The sequence below is a fragment of the Bubalus kerabau genome, chromosome 5, assembly GCF_029407905.1.
Source record: "Bubalus kerabau isolate K-KA32 ecotype Philippines breed swamp buffalo chromosome 5, PCC_UOA_SB_1v2, whole genome shotgun sequence".
Taxonomy (NCBI): Eukaryota; Metazoa; Chordata; class Mammalia; order Artiodactyla; family Bovidae; genus Bubalus; species Bubalus kerabau.
Genome location: NC_073628.1, coordinates 34,837,988 through 34,858,296, shown reverse-complemented (window position 1 = coordinate 34,858,296; position 20,309 = coordinate 34,837,988). Strand labels below are relative to the sequence as shown.

General features: G+C 38.6%; 1 protein-coding gene across 13 annotated transcripts in view; it reads left to right on the top strand.

Annotated features, from left to right (window-relative positions):
* NARS2 (asparaginyl-tRNA synthetase 2, mitochondrial) overlaps positions 1-20,309 on the top strand; it is a 183,700-nt gene that overhangs the window by 136,101 nt on the left and 27,290 nt on the right. For all 13 annotated transcript variants that reach the window (XM_055581438.1, XM_055581431.1, XM_055581439.1 and 10 more), the window contains one exon: positions 18,584-18,716. In XM_055581438.1, the coding sequence (XP_055437413.1) occupies positions 18,584-18,716 (133 nt within the window). The remainder of the gene's footprint in view (positions 1-18,583; positions 18,717-20,309) is intronic.

Sequence of the window (20,309 nt, the reverse complement as noted above, 5' to 3'; positions counted from 1 at the left end):
CTAATTGGCAGACAGATTCTTAACCACTGGGCCATAAGGGAAGTCCAATGTTCTATTTTTTTAATCAGTCTACTAAGCATATGGTATCTCATTATAGTTTTAATTTGCATGTCTGTGATAATAGTGTTAAATTGTGTGTGTGTGTGTGCTTACTGGTCATTTATAAATCTTACATGAATTGTCTTTTGAATTCATTTGCCCATTTTATTAGGCTGTTTGTCTTCTTATATTGAGTTATGAGTTCTTTTTCTTTTTTCTTGATAGAAGTATAGTTGATTTACAATGTTGTATTAGTTTCAAGGGTTCAACAATGTGATTCAGTTATATATATATATAACTGAATATGTATATTCTTTTTCAGATTCTTTTCCATTATAGGTTATTACAAGATACTGAATATAGTTCCCTGTGCTATACAGTAGGTGCTTATTGTTTATTTCATATATAGTAGAATGTATATGTTAATCTCAAATTCTTAATTTGTCCCTCCCCATCACCCTGCTTTCCCAATTGGAAACCATAAACTTGTTTTCTATGTCTGTCAGTCTATTTCTGTTTTGTAAATAGTTCATTTCTCTCATTTTTTTTTTTTTTTTAGATTTCATGTACAAATAGCTTCCTATGACATTTTTAATCTCTAGGTTTATCCGTGTTGCTCCCAATGGCATTATTTCATTCTTTTTTGTGGCTGAGTAGTATATTTTTTACTGTGTGTGTGTGTGTGTGTGTGTGTGTATCACATCTTCCTTATCCATTCATCTGTCAATGGACATTTAAGTCACTTCCATGTCCTGGCGATTGTAAATAACGCTGCTGTAAGCATTGGGGTACATGCATCTCTTCAGATGACCGTCTTTTCCAGATACATGCCAGATCTGGCATTGCTGGCTCATTGGTGACTCAATGTTTAGTGTGTTAGGGAACCTCAAGACTTTTTGTCGTTGTGGCTACACAGATTCACGTTCCCACCAGCAGTGTAGAAGGGTTCCCTTTCCTCCACACTCTCTCTAGCATTTATAGTTTGTATATTTTTTGGTGATGGCCATTCTGACTGGTGTGAAGTGGTTCCTTATTGTAGTTTTGATTTGCATTTCTCTAATAATTAGTGACACTGAGCATCTTTCCAAGTGCCTGTTGGCCGTTTGTATGTCTTTGAAGAAATGTTATTCAGGTCTTTTGTCCATTTTTTGATTGGGTTGTTTTTATTTTTTATATTGACTGTTTATATATTTTGGAAATTAATCCCTTGTCAGTCCCATTATTTGCAAATATTTCCTCCCATTCCATAGGTTGTCTTTTTGTTCTGTTAGGTTTCCTTCACAGTGCAAAAGCTTACAAGTTTGACTAGGCCTCATTTGTTTAGTTTTGCTCTTATTTCAATGAGTCTAGGTGTCAGATCCAAAAAATTATTGCTGTAACTTCAGTCAAAGAGTGTTCTAAGAGTTTTCCTTTAGGAGTTTTATAGTATCTGGTCTTATATTTAGATCTTTAATCTACTTTGGGTTTATTTTTGTATATGCTATTAAGGAATGTTCTAATTGCACTCTTTTGTATGTAGCTATCCAATTTTCCCAGCACCACTTATTAAAGAGCTTGTTTTGTCTCCATTGTGTATTCTCGCATCCATTGTTGTAGACTAATTGACCATAAGTGTGTGGGTTTATTTCTGGGCTTTGTCTCCTGCTCTGTGGAGCTGTGTACCTGTTTTTATGCCAGTACCGTACTGTTTTGATGACTGCAGTTCTGTATTATATTCTGAAGCCAGGGAGCATGATTCCTTCAGTTTTTCATGATTCCTTCTGTTCTTCTTTCTCAGAATTGTTTTGGCTAGTGAGGGTCTTTTGTGTTTCCATACACATTCTAAATTATTTGTTCTAGTTCTGTGAAAAATGCCATTGGTAGTTTTATAGGGACTGCATTGAATCCTAAATTGCCTTAGGTAGTATGGCCATTTTAACAGTACTGATTCTTCCAATCCAGAGACACAGTATATCTTTCCATCTGTTTGTGAAGTTGTAAGAATTCTTTATATGTTCTGGATATTAGCCCTGTATCAGATTTATTCATTGTAATTACTTTCTCCCAGTCTGTCATCTGTTTCCATCTTTTAAACTGTCTTCTGAAGATCAAAGTTTTTTCATTTTGTTGGTGTATACTTTATCAGTTTTTTTTCATATGTGATTCATGAATTTTGAATTTTATTCCAAAAAATGTGAAAGGTTTTCTTCTGTGTTTCTTTCCTTAGGAATTTTATAATTGTAGCTTCAAGATTTAGGTCTGTGATGTCCCTACTGTTAATAGTCTGTAAGTTCCTTGAGCGCCGAAGAATTGATGCTTTTGAACTGTGGTGTTGGAGAAGACTCTTGAGAGTCCCTTGGACTGCAAGGAGATCCAACCAGTCCATTCTAAAGGAAATCAGTCCTGGGTGTTCATTGGAAGGACTGATGCTAAAGCTGAAACTCCAATATTTTGGCTACCTCATGCGAAGAGCTGACTCATTGGAAGAGACTCTGATGCTGGGAGGGATTGGGGGCAGGAGGAGAAGGGGACGACAGAGGATGAGATGGCTGGATGGCATCACTGACTCGATGGACGTGAGTCTGAGTGAACTCTGAGAGTTGGTGATGGACAGGGAGGCCTGGCGTGCTGCAGTTCATGGGGTTGCAAAGAGTCAGACATGACTGAGCAACTGAACTGAACTGAAAGGCCATGTCCAATTTATGTCTATGTTTTCCATAGTGATTAGTTGTTGTTTAGTCACTAATTCTCTGATTCTTCTGTGACCCTGTGGAGTATAACCCATCAAGCTCCTCTGTCCTTGGGATTTCCCAGGCAGGAATACTGGAGTGGGTTGCCATTTCCTTCTCCAGGGGATCTTCCCAACCCAGGGTTTGAACCTGTGTCTCCTACATTGGCAGGCAGATTCTTTACCACTGAACCCCCAGGGAAGCCCATATTGGTCAGTATCCTAATACATATTTGTTGAAGAAATAAATGAATATGATTTCATGGTAGATAATGATGACTATAAGATAAAGGACACATAGCTAGACTCTAGACTTGCAGTATCTTTTTCTTCTTTGCTGATATGATCTGTGGGCTTGAATTGTACCTGTAATTTTAATTTATTTCATCGATCTATTCTAGTTGGTGGGAAAAAAGTCACCCAAGAGAAGATGCATTAACAAACTTGGGGTAATATTATATTGGATCTGTTTAGATATTTTAAAGTAACCTCGTTATATGAAAGCAGAATTTCATTTTCATTTCATTCCTTTGGTGTTGGTATGACTTCTTCTTTGTATGAGTTCAGAAGTTTAGTGTCTTTTAAGAAAAATTAAAATTTTAAAAATTCACCTGTAAACTATGCACATGAAAACTACTGAAACATTTCTTTGTATTTTACTTTACCAAATTAAATTTACTTCCTTTTCTACAAAATAAAGGGAAACTTCATCTTTGCTGCTCTAGGTGAAACTGCTTATAAAGAAACTCAGCCATGCATTTTGCTTCTTTCTTGCAGTAGAAATTGGTAACAAGCTTAGTAACATATACTGGTTGATGTTCATATTATTTTTATTTATCCTGATGTCAACCCCCACTTGATCTCTCATAGTACATCCCTACACTGAAAAAATAAAATGTATATTTTGCACTTGAGACAGGTTCATAGGATAGTAAACTGAAGTGCCACATAAACGTACAATTTGGAGAATGTACAAAACCTGAGCCATCCTTTTTTCACCCTTAAGAAGCTGATTTAGTACTGATGAATTATGGAGATTGGGAAGTAAAGATAAAAACCTAAAGTTTTTTTTTTTTTCTGGAACATCGTTAAGTGACTTTTCTTAGTGTCTTCAACTGGGTGACTATTCTGTACTTTCCTCCTGATTCTTCTTCAGACAGTGTAGTGTGAGATTCAGTGAAAACATTTGAACTCTAGGCAGATAGTGGGACTACTTTACAAGAAAGTGGGCTTCCCGGATGGCTCAGTGATAAAGAACCCTTCTGTCAATGCAGGAAATGTGGGTGTCATCCCTGGGTCAGGAAGATTCCCTGGAGATGGAAATGGCAACCCAGTCCAGTATTCTTGCCTGGAAAATCCCATGGACAGAAGAGTGGGTGACAATCCATGGGCTCACAAGAGAGTCAGACATGACTTAGCAACTAAACAAAAGGAACAACATACAAAGAAGTATCTCAGAAACTTTCATGCGTGCTCACCTGTAGCCAAAATATGTGTTTGATTTGATAATGGATTTTATAGAGAGCTGTTAAAGAGTTAGGTATGAATTGGGAATTTGAAAACAACTGCTTGGATAGTTCAAAGTCTCTTTCCCTTTTGTGTAGATCACTCCATGATCTATTAATATACCATTAAGAATATTTCTTTTTAGTTTCTATGCAGCACTCACTGTTTCATTGTGGCTTTTACAGACATATTTATCAGTGAAGCCAAATCAAAAGATGAGTGCTGTGTCCCTTTCATCGTGTATTCGTTTTGGATATTCTTTCTCAGGGAGTCACGACCACTGGAGAACAATTCATTCATTCTCTTCTTCAGAAGATGATGAATAAAATGACTTAAATTTACTCATTTTGAGTAAAGAGCCTAGAAAAGCCTGATTCTGAGAGCTATGCATTTTTATATAGATGGAATGTTAACAGAAGGTGCAAGCATGGTTTATTGAATAATTCTAAAGTTGTCAATGCCTTTCAGAGAGTTATTTTATCAGAAGAGGGGGGAAAGAGGCCTGGTATGGCAGGGCAGCATCGTGCTCATGCTCAGTCATGTCAGCTCTTCGTGACCCCATGGACTACAGCCAGCCAGGCTCCTCTGTCCATGGGGTTTCCCAGACAAGAATACTGAAGTGGGTTGCCGTTTCCTTCTCCAGGAGATCTTCTCAATCCAGGAATCAAGCCCACACGTCCTATGTCTCCTGCATTACAGATGGTTTCTTTACCCTCTGAGCCACTGGGGAAGCCCTTGGTAGAGTAGTAGATGTGGGATAAACAGAATATGTATGACTGGGTGTTGGAACAGATTCAGAAGAGTATCCAATAACTCTGTCCTCCATTGACCTCTTTCCTCATGTTCTAATTCAGGGAAAATGGATGCAGAGAAATCGAGATGTTTCTGCATTATTTCTATAGGCTGAGTGCTCCTTTGAAAGGATCTTGCCTCTATTCCTACTGTGCCATGGTCCCTTTGTGCTTTTATGTTCATATACCAAGCTCTGATTTGGAATCTGTCAAGAATATCAGAAATATTTTATTTCATTCGTAGTCCCCTAACTTTTATACAAACCATACCCTTTTTGTGAAACCACAAGGGTATTATTTGTACCTTTTACCTTCAATCATAATTAACAATTAGAAGGTCTAGATCAGTGGTTATAGTGTCTAAGGAGCTTTTTTAAAAATACAGATGCATCAGATTTTAGTGCAAGTTCCCAGATAAACAGATGTAATTGGTTTTTCTGGGCATCAACATTGTTTTTTGAAGTACCATAGGCTATTCTATGCAGCCAAGATTGAGAACCACTCTAGATCACTGGCTCTCAAAGTGTTACCCTTGGACCAGGGGCATCAACATCACCTGGAAGTTGTCTCAGGCCTACCCTTGGACCTACTGAAGCAGAAATTCTGAGTGTGGGGTCCAGCAAGCTGTGTGATAACAAACCCTCCATGATTCTAATGCGTGCCAAAGTAATAAAACCACTGCTCTAGATCATTTAAGCATTTCTAACAAAGCTTCATTTTAACTCAAGTTCAACCTTTTAGGACCCACAGTGCTACCGTGTTATAGTGTTACGTGTTATCCTTTTCTGTAACCTAAAATGGAATGAAAAAGTATCCTGATTGACCATCAAAGCTTATAAATGACTGTCCCCTTTCCACTAAGGAGGAGCTGTAGGTAACACCTGAGAGAGACAAAAGGAGCTGTACATGGTAGGAAGTGGCAAATGCAGAGATAGCAAGTGGAAGAAGAAAGGTATATCGGAAACAGCAACCAGGAATGAAATGACCTTGTATAGAGGGGCAAAATCCACTCAAATAATGGTGATATTAAAGGTACAAAACTTTTTGTAGCACATTTTGTGAGGTTGTGGGACCATTGATCATCTGTGCTACACTTTGTTAGTTTTGAAAAGTGCATACATGCAGCTCAGCAGAAAGTGGGCCTTGGAGCCAAATTGCTCTGGCTAAAACTACCTTTGCTGTGCTGCTCTGCACTTATTACTTAACTTTTCTAAGCTTCAGTTTCTTTCATTGTAAATAAAGTGAAATCACCTGCCTCATAGAGAAGCAAGAATGAAATAAAACATGTGTAAAGTGCCTGTTGGACAATTAGTTTCTTTTTAAAAATTCTGTTGTGATAGAATCAATACATATAACCTGAAATTTACTTTTAGTGATACTCTATAACCAATACCACTATATAGTTCCAGAACATTTTTATTACCCCAAAAGGAAACCACATACCGATGAGGCAGTTGTTTACCGTTCCCTCTTCTCCCAGCTCTGGCAGCCACTCTTCTGCTTTCTGTTTTTCTGCATTTGCCTAGTCTGGATATTTCACAGAAGGGAAATTATACCATATGTGGCCTTTTGTATTTGTCTTCTTTCATTTAACATCATGTTTCCAAGTTCATTCATATTGCAGGATATATTAGTACTTTGTTTCTCTTCATAACTGAATAATATTCCATCATATAGATATACCATATCTCATTTATCCGTTATTGGAGAAGGAAATGGCAACCCACTCCAGTGTTCTTGCCTGGAGAATCCCAGGGATGGGGGAGCCTGGGCTGCCATCTATGGGGTCGCACAGAGTTGGACACGACTCAAGCGACTTAGCACCAGCAGCAGCAGCAGCAGCAGCATTTATCTGTTAATTCTTTGATGAACATTTGAATTGTTTCTATTTTTTGACTATTGTGAAAAATGCTGCTTTGAACATCCACACAGAGAGGGCTTCCCTGGTAGCTCAGATGGTAAAGAATCTGCCTGCAGTTCAGGAGACCTGGGTTTGATCCCTGGGTCAGGAAGATCTCCTGGAGAAGGGAATGACAACTCACTTCAGTATTCTTGCCTGGAGAATTCCATGGACAGAGGAGCCTGACAAGACCATGGGGTCAAAAAGAGTCAGACACAACTGAGTGACTAACATACATAGAGGGGTTTTTTTGATCACTTATTTTCATTTCTTTGGTGTTCATACTCCAGAGTGGAAATGCTGGATCATATGATAATTCTACTTTTAACTTTTTATGGGATCACCAGACTTTTTCACAGTAAGTGCACGATTTTACATTCCCACCAGCATGTACAAGGAGTTCCCTCCATCCTCACCAGCATATATTATATCCATTTAAAGAATGATAGTTATCAAACTTTTTAAAAAATACATCGATTAGTGATCTTAACTATTTTTTAGGGTAGTAGTGCTTAATACGGAGAAGGCAATGGCAGCCCACTCCAGTACTCTTGCCTGGCAAATCCCATGGACCGAGGAGCCTGGTAGGCTGCAGTCCATTGGGTCTCTAAGAGTCAGACACGACTGAGCGACTTCACTTTCACTTTTCACTTTCATGCATTGGAGAAGGAAATGGCAACCCACTCCAGTGTTCTTGCCTGGAGAATCCCAGGGACAGCGGAGCCTGGTGGGCTGCCGTCTATGGGGTTGCACAGAGTTGGACACGACTGAAGCGACTTAGCAGCAGTGCTTAATAACGGAGAAGGCGATGGCACCCCACTCCAGTACTCTTGCCTGGAAAATCCCATGGACAGAGGAGCCTGCTAGGCTATACAGTCCATGGGGCCACTAAGAGTCGGACACGACTGAGCGACTTCACTTTCACTTTTCACTTTCATGCATTGGAGAAGGAAATTTCAACCCACTCCAGTGTTCTTGCCTGGAGAATCCCAGGGACAGAGGAGCCTGGTGGGCTTCCGTCTATGGGGTCACACAGAGTCAGACGCGACTGACGCGATTTAGCAGCAGCAGCAGCAGTGCTTAATCAGGAGTTCACATAGTAATTACATGTAGAACTTCAAAATATCCCCACTCCAGTACTCTTGCCTGGAAAATCCCATGGATGGAGGAGCCTGGTAGGCTGCAGTCCATGGGGTCGCTAAGAGTTGGACACGACTGAGTGACTTCACTTTCTCTTTTCACTTTCATGCATTGGAGAAGGAAATGGCAACCCACTCCAATGTTCTTGCCTGGAGAATCCCAGGGACGGGGGAGCCTGGTGGGCTGCCGTCTATGGGGTCACACAGAGTCGGACACGACTGAAGTGACTTAGCATAGCATAGCATTAAGAATCATTGCCTAATGTGATGGGTCTCAAAGTTTTGTCTGCCCCCTGCCCAGGACCCTTTCAGAAAGTCCTTTTAAATGAAAACTATTTTCATAATAATACTAAGCCAGTATTTGTTCTTTTCATTTTTATTCTTTCGTGAGTATACAGTGAGTTTTCCAGTTATCATATGATAACACAATAGATTGAATGCATAAGCAGATATGAGAATCCAGCTGTCTTCTATTAAGCCAGATATGAAGAAAATTCACAAAAATATAAAACAATGCCACTCCTCTTATAAAGTCTTATTAAAAAGATGTTTTTATGACATGATGGGTGTATCATTTGTTTTTAAGTGAACAATGTTTAAAAATTTCTCAGTTTTAATAGTAAATATTGGTAGACATAGCCTACATAAACAAAATCTCTTTTGCACTGATTGAAAGTTATAAAGAGATTTTGAGACCAACGAAATGAGAACGATAGACCTTTGGAAAGAAAGGAGACATAAACAGAAAGAGACCAAAAAATAGTCTTAACCCGTTTGTTGAACCACTTACCATATTAATTACATTAATTAATACTACATTAAGTTTACATTACATTAAGCTTTATTCATATTTTGTTTCCTTTCATCTTTATAGTAGTCCCATGACAAATGTATACTTAACTTCATTGTCACATGGAAAAATTCAATCTCAAAGAAGTTAACCTGGCTAGTTCATAAGCAGAGTAGCCAGGATTTCAGAGAAGGCAGTGGCACCCCACTCCAGTACTCTTGCCTGGAAAGTCCCATGGACGGAGGAGCCTGGTAGGCTGCAGTCCATGGAGTCACGAAGAGTCAGACATGACTGAGTGACTTCACTTTCACTTTTCACTTTCATGCATTGTAGAAGGAAATGGCAACCTGCTCCAGTGTTCTTGCCTGGAGAATCCGAGGGATGGGGGAGCATGGTGGGCTGCCGTCTATGGGGTCGCACAGAGTCGGGCACAACTGAAGCGACTTAGCAGCAGCAGCAGCAGCCAGAATTTCAGTTTAGGGCTTTGGATTACAGGCTTTGGATTAATTACCGTGATGACCTTTAAAAAGTAAGGCTCATCAGTATAGGACTGGAGCCCAGGACATTGTTGATAGTTCAGTGTCACAATGACTCATCTTCCGCTATAGTATAAGATTTCAGAAAAGGTAGCCTTTGAATCTTCATAGACTTAAATAACATGTAAATACTATGTGGTGCATGTACCTAAAGTTCTCGTATATTCTCTCAGTACAAGGACTACTAAACATGAGAGATTACAGGAGGGATAATCTAGGCACGAATAAATGCATTTGACAAAATGTATACCTTTTTTGAAAAGATGGTTGTAGTATCTTGTTGAAAATGTGAGGACAAATATACAGTTAAAGCAATTAGCAAGTACCATACTGTCTTGATGACTGTAGCTTTGTAGTATAGCTTGAGCTTAGGAAAACTGATTTCTCCAGCTCCATTCTTCTCTCTCAAGACTGATTTGGCTATTCAGGGACTCTGTGTTTCCATTTGAATTGTGAAATTTTTTGTTCTAGTTCTGTGAAAAATGCCATTGGTCATTTGATAGGGATCGTGCTGTATCTGTAGATTACATTTGGTAGTATAGTCATTTTCACAATATTGATTCTTCCTACCCAGGAACATGGAGTATCTCTCCATCTGTTGATATCATCTTTGATTTCTTTGGTCAGTATCTTATAATTTTCCATAAACTGTTCTTTTGCCTACTTACGAGGTTCATTCCTAGATATTTTATTCTTTTTCTTGCAGTGGTAAGTGGGATTGATTCCTTAATTTTTCTTTCTGATTTTTCATTGTTGGTTTATAGAAATGCAAGTGATTTCTGTGTATTGACCTTATATCCTATGACTTTTTACACTGATTAGGTCTAGTAATTTTCTGATAGTTTCTTTTGGGTTTTCTATGTATAGTATCATGTCATCTGCAAACAGTGAGAGTTTTACTTCTTCTTTTCTGATCTGCGTTCCATTCATTCCTTTTTCTTCTCTAATTGCTGTAGCTAGGACTTCCAAAACTATCATGAATAATAGTGGTAAAAGTGGACATCCTTGTCTTGTTCCTGACCTTAAAGGGAATGTTTTAGTTTTTCACTATTGAGAATAATATTTGCTGTGAGCTTATCATATATAGTCTTTAGTCTGTTGAGGTAGATTCCTTCTTTACACATTTTTTGAGGCATTTTTATCATAAATGGATGCTTTTGTCAGAGGCTTTTTCTGCATCTATTGAGATGATTATATGATTTTTATCTTTCAATTTGTTAATATGGTATATCACACTGATTGATTTGTGTGTATTGAAGAATCCTTGCATCCCTGGAATAAACCTGACTTGATTATGGTGTATGAGCTTTTTAATGTGTTGTTGAATTCTGTTTGCTAGAATTTTGTTGAGGATTTTTGCATCTATGTTCATCAGTGATACTGGCATGTAATTATCTTTTTTGTGGGTGTCTTTGCCTGGTTTAGGTATCAGGGTGATGGTGGACTCATAGAATAAGTTTGGCAGTGTTCCTTCCTCTGCAATTTTTGTGAAGAGTTTCAGAAAAATAGGCATACCAGTCACAATAGCCATTATCAAAAAGCCTACAAACAATAAATGCTGGAGAGAGTGTAGAGAAAAAGGGAATCCTCTTGCATTGCTGGCAGAAATGCAAATTGATACAGCCACTATGAAAGATGATATGGAGATTCCTTTGAAAACTAGGAATAAAATCATCATATGACCCAGAAATGCTACCCCAAGGCATATACCCTGAGGAAACCAAAATTGAAAAAGACTTATGTACCCCAGTGTCAATTACAGCACTATTTACAATAGCCAGAACATGGAAGCAGCCTAGATGTCCATCAACAGATGAATGGATAAAGAAGCTGTAGTACATATATACAATGGAATATTGCTCAGCCATAAAAAGGAACGTATTTGAATCATTTCTAATGAGATGAACAAACCTAGAGCCTATTATACAAAGTGAAGTATCAGAAATGCTGAGAAATATAGATTTTGTATACTGATACATATATATGGAACCTAGAAAGATGGTACTGATGAATTTATTTGCAGGGCAGCAATGGAGCAAACAGACCTTTGGACCTGGGGGGAAGGGAGGAGGGAGAGGGTGAGATATATGTAGAGAGTCACGTGGAAACTTACATGACCATGTGTAAAATAGATAGCCAGTGGGAATTTGCTGTATGACTCAGGATAGGGAAGGAGGTTCAGGAGGGAGGGGATATGGGTGTACCTATGGCTGATTCTTGTTGATATTTGACAGAAAACAACAAAATTCTGTAAAGCAATTATCCTTCAATTAAAAAAATAAAGTGGCAAAAAAAAATTTCGCAAAATTTGATCCTTGGGGGAAACATGCTATTTTCTACATATAGTCCATCCTCTGAAAAGTCCATCATTGCAGGAATGATGAAATGACAATAATTGTTTTAACTTGTTGGTATCCACTCTGGCAGAAGCCAGAACATCAAGTGCTTCTCCGTTTACATAGAAAAAGACTTAGGGAAACTTTTTTTCGTGTGGTTATATTTTAGTTTCTCAAAAAGTAAAATCTTTGCTAATTAGAGTTCTTCTGTTCCAGTACTTTTCAAAAGTGTACTTGTTGCCTATAGAACGAAAACTAACATGTGGGGAGTCTTTTCAAAAAACTGATTCTTTTATCTCCGAGTGCCTTCTATGAAAAATTATTTCAGGGAATAGCAGAATTTTTTGCTTAGTAATTGATGTTCTGTTTAATGTCTTCCTCTTCTTGCTCCTCTGTCCTCACCCCCATCCCAGTGCTGTTTCAAAGATTCAGACTATGGGCATCAGCGTATTTTATAGAAAATGAGTTATTTGACAAGTTTTGATTATCTGCTGTGTGTTGTGCACTGGGTTAAGAACTGGTTATATTGTAATGAATTAAAAAATAGATAAGGTCACTCATGAAATTTACAGTCTAGTGAAAAAGATGGACATTAAGCAAATAGTCACGTCCATATATGTCATTTTTAAAAAATTTTGAAAAACTCTGTGAACAGTAGTACATGGTGTACCTAATGGGAGGATAGACCTAGAAACTTGGAAGAAGACTGAAGCCAGTGTGAGGGGTCAGGAAGGCATGAGTTCTATTTGAGATAAGTGAAAGATTGAGTAGAGCTGAATGTGTGCTTCTAGAGCTTAGAGAAGTCTGGGCCGGAGATACAAATTGGTGAATTGTGTATGCCAACAGGTACTTAATTGAAAATTAATTAAATGACTGAGGTGAGGTCATTTAGGGAAAATGTATACAGGGGGAAAAGAAGAGGTTCTTGGACTAAGTTTGAAGAATGCTAGTACTCTTGCCTGGAAAATCCCATGGACGGAGGAGCCTGGAAGGCTGCAGTCCATGGGGTCGCTGAGAGTCGGATACGACTGAGCGACTTCACCTTCACTTTTCACTTTCATGCATTGGAGAAGGAAATGGCAACCCACTCCAGTGTTCTTGCCTGGAGAATCTCAGGGATGGGGGAGCCTGGTGGGCTGCTGTCTACAGGGTCGCACAGAGTCGGACACGACTGAAGTGAGTTAGCAGTGTTTGTTGAACAGCTAGTGTAGAATGTAGGAGGCAGAGATGGAGGTCAGAAAAACAGAAAAATACAATGTTAGATATTTCAAGGAGTAGTAAATAAAATCCAGACTCTCCTTACAGTGGCTTACAAGGACCACCCTCTGTGTTCTGATCCTGATCCCTTCCTACCTCTTTGACCTCATCTCTTACCATTCATCTTGCTGCTGGCCTACTTCTGTCTTTAAAGATGTCAGGCTCTCTCCTACCTCAGGACCTGTGTGATTTGTATTCCCTTTGCTGAATGTCCCTCCCCCAGTTCACATGCTCATCAGAGGAGGCAACTCTCCATTCCCTTTAGCAAGTCTGTTGTCAGGCTCTATCAAACTTTGACTCTCATCCTATAATTAAGATTAAATTTTCTTGGACTTCAAATTCAGTTCTAAATCAGATACTTAGGACATATTAGTAGTTCAGTGGTAGAGAACCCTCCTACCAATACAGGAGATATGTGTTTGATCCTTGGGTTGGAAAGATCCCCTAGGGAAGGAAATAGCAACCCACTCCAGTATTCTTGCTTAGTAAATCCCATGGACAGAGGAGCCTGGTGGGTTAAAGTCCATGGGGTCACAAGAGTCAGACACAACTTAGCAACTAACCAATTACAACAGGACATAATAAAATTAATTTTGCAGAAATGTTTAGCAATAATGATAAAGACATTTTTAGATTTTAGAGTGCCTCCTTGCTAGGATGTCTTGATAAGAATTAATGAAGTGGTGAGAGCTCCATCTCTTTATAAACCCTTCCACCAAGTGTACTATTGCAAGATAGAGGAAAGGGGAAAGCTGAAAAGGAGGTGCCCGGTGTCCACTCTGTTAGGCATGTAGAAGCAGTGAATGACAAATATGTCACAGAATTGCTAACCCAGTGGGTACAAAGCAGTAGCAAAATAGTTGATTGTTTTCTGGATGATGGGAATACCACTTGACAAAGATTGTTTTAAAAGCCTGTTTAAAGCTGTCTTTGAGTTCACTTGAGATCAATGAACATTTCCTGAATGAAGTCGAGAAGTGATAGGTTTGAAGTGGGTGGCCTTAGGGAAAGTTGCTGATCCCTTTTATGCTAAGTGATGAGTTCTTCCTCAGCTAAAAACAACAGTAATTCCTCTTTTCTTTCAAAAGATTAGCTCTTAAATTTTAGGGCCAGAAGGAATAAGTGGCCAAGCAATCAGTGACTATTTTATAATAATCCACTTGCCAATTTAGGGCTTCATAAAATTCCACACAAGGGAGAAAATGACCTTTGTAGAACCTATTTTTGGTAACTTTACTTTTTATTTTTAAAAAGCCATTTTTGTAGCTATCTTAGTTGATGTGTATTGAATGTACTTTTGTTATCTTAAATATCAATTCCAAGCTCATGGACTTTCCTTATATAGCTTTCCTCTCTCCATAATTTGGCACAAGAATGATTCTTAGTGCCGAGTGTTTTTTCTGCTAGTTTCTTCTCACAGCAGTACTGGCCTTTCACCTGGTTTTGTATCTTATTTTAGAAATGGCCTTGTTCTCAGATCTTATTTTAACTATTGCTTGGGCCAAGCCTTGCTGCAAACCACTTGCATGTGTGTGGAAGGTAGAGAAAAAAAAGGAAATCAGCATAAATTTAAAACGTAGCAATTTCACAGGGACCTAGAAACAAAATTATTGTAAAAGATACTAGAGAATAATGCCAAACTGCCCCTATCTCCCACTCATGTAAGAATTTGAAGACCAGAAAGGCTGAATGACCTGCTGAAAGTTACAAAATATTGATTAAAATTTATCTTCTCATTATTTGCATGACGGCAACCTATTTTAGAGAGCTAAGATTTTAACACATAAATAAGCTATTCACAATAAACCAAACCACTCACCCTAGCTATCTTTGAGAAAGGGGATCAGGGGCAGGCACATATTACAAACTTTTCTCTCCTGTTTCCTGGGTTTGTCCATATTTGGCTGTGAGCATCATTAATTTAATATCACAATTAAGGCTATGATCATTAAGAGTCAGATCTAGATTTGAATCTGGCCTCCACCACTTATTAGGCTATGACTCGATGACTTTGGGGGAAGTTTCCTAACCTCTCTGAACTTCAGTTTCTTTGCCTGAAAAATAGAAGTAACAATATATATATTTAGTTAATGATAAAGGAGTTAACTATACGGTTCTCACAACTAATGGTTGGTCCACCAGGAACACTTGCTAACAACGGTGACCACTGTCACTCGCATGCGTTTGACAGAAAACAACAAAATTCTGTAAACCAATTATCCTTCAGTTAAAAAATAAATTAATTTAAAAAAAACACTGGATGCTTACATAGGGTGATCTTTACTGAATTATTTAAACATTTATCTGCTTAAAGACTAGATGCAAAATTAGGGAAATTTTCAGCATGCATTCCAGGCTCATTTTATCTTCTGGTAATTCAGAGGAAGCACCATGACCATTGATTTTTACTTACTGTATTAGAGAAATACTTAACTTTTGGGCACCACAATTAGAATCTGATCCTTACCAAAATAAAAATCCCCGATCTTCTTCTATATTTTATGTTGTTTAGTTGCTAAGTTGTGTCTGACTGTTTTGCAAGAGTCATGTAGCACAAGAATCTTTTCTGTCCATGGGATTCTTCAGGCAAGAATACTAGAGTGGTTTGCCATTTCCTTCTCCAGGGGATCTTCTCGACCCAGGGATGGAACCCTCGTCTCCTGCATTGGCACGTGGATTCTTTACCACTGAGCCACCTCGGAAGCACCGCTATATTTATTGCGAGAGAAAATCGTTAACCATTGTTAAAAATCACTGACGCTGCTCATCTTAGAGTTCCCTATCCATGTGAGAAGCAGATGCCCTTGTGACTTGAATCTGTAGTACTTTTAGAAATCACTGTTTTCTCTGTATCTAGTACCTTGATATATAATGTGTCACTTCTAAACAGCAATCCCATTGGCCTTCCTTGTATTTCAGGATGATAGCTGTCCATCTCTTAGAAGTCTTTCTTAGAGCCTTCAAAGTAAATTTCTCCTGTACCATGGAGTTTCTTTTTATGCCCTGGAAAATCTCAGTAGAATATCCTTTGTCATTAGTGCACATCTGTATATGCAATTTCTTGTGATACAGTGCCAGAAAAAAATGTCACTTTATTTATTTAGATATACTGTTGCCAGCCTTCCTCGAGATTGCATAGTCATATATTGGAAACTCATGGCCCTGTAATTTTTTAATTTATTGTTGGGACAGACCTACATTTTCTGATCCATTTTAGTTATTGTGTGACAGCCATGGTAAAATACATCTGAGTATTTTTCTTTGCATTATTTGTAATGTTACTGTTTGTGAGGGTGTTGTGCTTTTCCAGTTCACAGCTGAGGGAGCCTGTCATCATCATCATTGCTCATTCATTCAACTAGAGCACCTGTTTTATCATAGGCACTGGAGATGCAAAAATGAATAAAACATTATTCCTGCTCTAGGAAATTTCACAGTTTCTTGAGGGGAAAGGATACAAAATGCATAATTATATTTCTAAGTGATAACGTTTTATATAATAAATACATAAACAAAATGTTAGTCATATAAAGGAGGAAACAATAAAGTTGGGGACATATGGTAAGAAAAAGTGACATTTAAGTCAATTCTTGAAGGATGGATGGAGATTTGCCATTGGAAAGGGAGGAACAGGGGATGGGCACTACAGACAGAAGATAGCCAATGAAAAGGCCTTAAGGCATGCAGGGCATGTAAGGAGAGTGTCCTCAGTGTGTTGGAGGAAAGGCTTTGGGAAGGAAGGTCCGGTCCAAGTTAGGAGTTTGAATTTTAACCGTTGAGCAGGGGGCAACCGTTGAAGGTTTTTAAATTAGGGCTGATATATAGTCAGATTTGAATTTGAAAACTTGGGACTGGTGAAAGAAAGGCAGGAGCCAGACACAAGAGATGACACTAAGATGGCATCTGTGGAAATAAGGGTCCCGACTACCCTGGTGGTCTAGTGGCTGGGACTCCATGCTGCCAATGCTGGGGGGGCCGGGTTTGATCCCTTGTCAGGAAACTAGATCACACATGCTGCAACTAAAAGCCCCTGCATGCCACAACAAAGATCCGATTGAAGATCCCGTGTGCTGCAGCTGAGACCCGGCACAGCCAAGCAAATAAACAAGTGTTTGGGGAGGGGGAAGGGATAGTCTCTAGATTTGCAAGAGTTTTCCTAGGTATGAACAGTTGAAATTATGTGATAGGAAACGTGTGAGCAGTGAGGGAGATGGGGATCTGGTTTGGGTGATGAGGTGGGTTAACTGAGATTAATAGAACTGGGGAAAATGTGAAAGGAAAACCAGGATTGTTCACTATTTTATTTTTCTCTTGTTTTGGGGAACAGGAGTTTTCATTTTGGACAAGGTAGGGTCAGTGTTTTCAGAAACATTCTAGTAGGCAAGTCTGGATCCGAATTTTGGGAGAGGTTACTGTAGTAATTTTGAGTTTTTACTGTTTGTTTTTCCGTGAAAAACTAGGATTCTCAGAGGTTAAATGATTGTGGTCTTGGGAAGGTAACTGTAGAACCAAAACATAAATTCCTAAGCTTCTTACCAACTAGGCCTTAGCTGAAATGGCCTTTGAAAGAAAAAATAAATCTCATAATTTCCAGTATTATTCTTTTACTGTTTAATTTTCTAGAGTATTTTTACTTAAAGAACAAAACAAAAACCCTGATATCTATAACCCGTTTGTTTTCTGTACTATTTTCTGATCTTAATGTTATCTGACTGATGACAGACAAATGAAGAGTGTTCAGGATAACAGCTAAGGAGCCCCAAATCTCTTGTTTTGCTCCAGCCAAACCTTACAATTCAAAGATTACATGGCTCATGAAATACTCATTTGTTCATACATGCTTGATCTAGTCCCAGTTGTTAACCTTTTTCATATATGAAGGGCACTATAAATATTACAGAATGAAGGTATCATGACCACTTCTCTGCAGGACATAAAAAAAATAATTTGTTTCCATTTATGTTGTTGAGCTATAGTCCTTCTTGAAAACCACAGTTAAAATAGACAGTTCTTCAAAATCCACCCCACCCCTCAAATGTCAGGGGTCATTCAACACTGAATAAAACTCTTGAGTGGGCGTAAAGGACTTGAGTAAGCCTAACAAGGCAAGTTGCCATGCATATCTGATATTCCTTTTTCACATATTTAGAAAATACTTGACTCACCTCATCCACATGAAATTCTGATTTTAACTGTTGCTATCTAGATTCTCTGTGTGGCTTCTTGGGCTATGGTATTTGTCTTTGACTTTGTTCTCAATTGCTGTGAAATGTACTTGTCTGCTGTTTAAGGCAGCTGCAGTGGAGTGCACCCAGAAGTGGTTATAAGTCTATATTTAGTAAGCTGTAGGGTTTGTAAAACATTTGCAAATTCCTTTGGGATAAAATGGTTTCTATAAATGTAACATTTTTAATGAAACTATTATTATCACCCATTAAAGAAATATAGCAGCTAATATGTGTGGATTTGTGGACGAGACAGAGGCACAAAACTTTTTTTTCCTAAAGCATTCACTGAATATTTTTAAAACTTAGAATTAATCATGTAAATCCTATTTTTATACTGTTAATCTTGAATTGCAGAGCTTTTACTCAAGTGTTTACCTTTGGTCCAACATTCCGAGCAGAGAATTCTCAGAGCCGGAGGCACCTGGCAGAGTTCTATATGGTAGAAGCAGAGATTTCTTTTCTGGAGAGCCTTCAAGATCTCATGCAGGTAGGTACTCAAGTTTTAAAATAGTTTCTAAATATCAGACATCTGTGACATTAAAATGCTTCTGTATACATTTTTACCTCGGACATTTGTGCCTTACAGGTGTTCACAGAATGAAGAGAGAGAGAACTACTTAATTTAATAAACATCTACCGAATGCTGTTAGTGTAATAGTTTAAAGAACAGGAGTCATACCGATTTCAGTTCATGTCCAAACTCTGCCATTAACTTTGCTATGTTACCTAACCATAGTGATCTTTAGCTTCTGCCCTGTAAAATGAGAAAAATAGTAGCTATTTTATTAGTTTATTGTGAGAAGTAAATGAAAGAGTGGGCTTCAGTGGTGGCTCAGTAGTAAAGAATCTGCCTGCCAATGAAGGAGATGTGGGTTCTATCCCTCGGTCGGGAAGATCTCCTGGAGAAGGAAATGGCAACCCACTCCAGTATTCTTGCCTGGAAAATCCCATGGAAGAGAAGTCTGGTGGGCTATAGTCCATGGGGTCGCAAAGAGTCACACACAACTTAGTAGTCACCAAGTAGAACAACAACAACAAATGAGAGACTGTATATAGTGTAAAGCACTAAGTATGGGGTCTGCATAAAGCAGGCTTAGTAAATAGTAGCTTTTGGTATTTGCTAAGCAAATAAACAAAGCATCTTTATAGTTAGAGAAACATGCCTATAGCTATAATATGAGAAAGCATCCACAGGAGCTGCCAGAACTCTGGAACAGGAATGAAGCTGGAGAGATGGTCAAGAGTCAGATCGTGATAGAGTTTGTATTTAAATGCCATGCTGAGGGATTTGAACTTAATACAAAAGATAAGGAGAGAGAGTTCCTAGTGAGGAAAGGCCATGGTCAGAGTTACAGTTTAGAAATATCTGTCTAGCAGCATGATGAAGAATGATTTAGGAGGAGATAAAAACAGGGATGGGAGACTTTTCAGGAGGCTGTGGCCATAATCAATAGAGAGAACATAGCTCTGGTGTTGGATGGGCCAGGATTTGATTCTTAGCTCCATCACTTACTGACTGTGTGACCTTAGACATGGGACTTAATTTCTCTGAGCCTCAATTTCTTCATCCAGAAAATGGGAATAATAATACCTACTTCATGGGGTAGTTCATAGGATTAGGCAGATAATATTATAAGGCACTTAGGATAGTTCCTGATACTTAGTAAGTACCCAGAATTTGTTAACTGTTACTATGAATCCTCTCTCCATTACCATTTTGGTTAATATCTTAGTTTGATTTTCTAATTACAATATGTTTATTTTAGAAATTTGTATCAATTCTTCTATTCATTTCTACTCTTCAGTTCAGTTCAGTTCAGTTCAGTCGCTCAGTCGTTTCCAACTCTTTGCGACCCCATGAATTGCAGCACACCAGGCCTCCCTGTCCATCACCAGCTCCCGGAGTTCACTCAGACTCATGTCTGTCGAGTCAGTGATGCCATCCAGCCATCTCATTCTCTGTTGTCCCCTTCTCCTCTTGCCCCCAATCCTTCCCAGCATCAGAGTCTTTTCCAATGAGTCAACTCTTCGCATGAGGTGGCCAAAGTACTGGAGTTTCAGCTTTAGCATCATTCCTTCC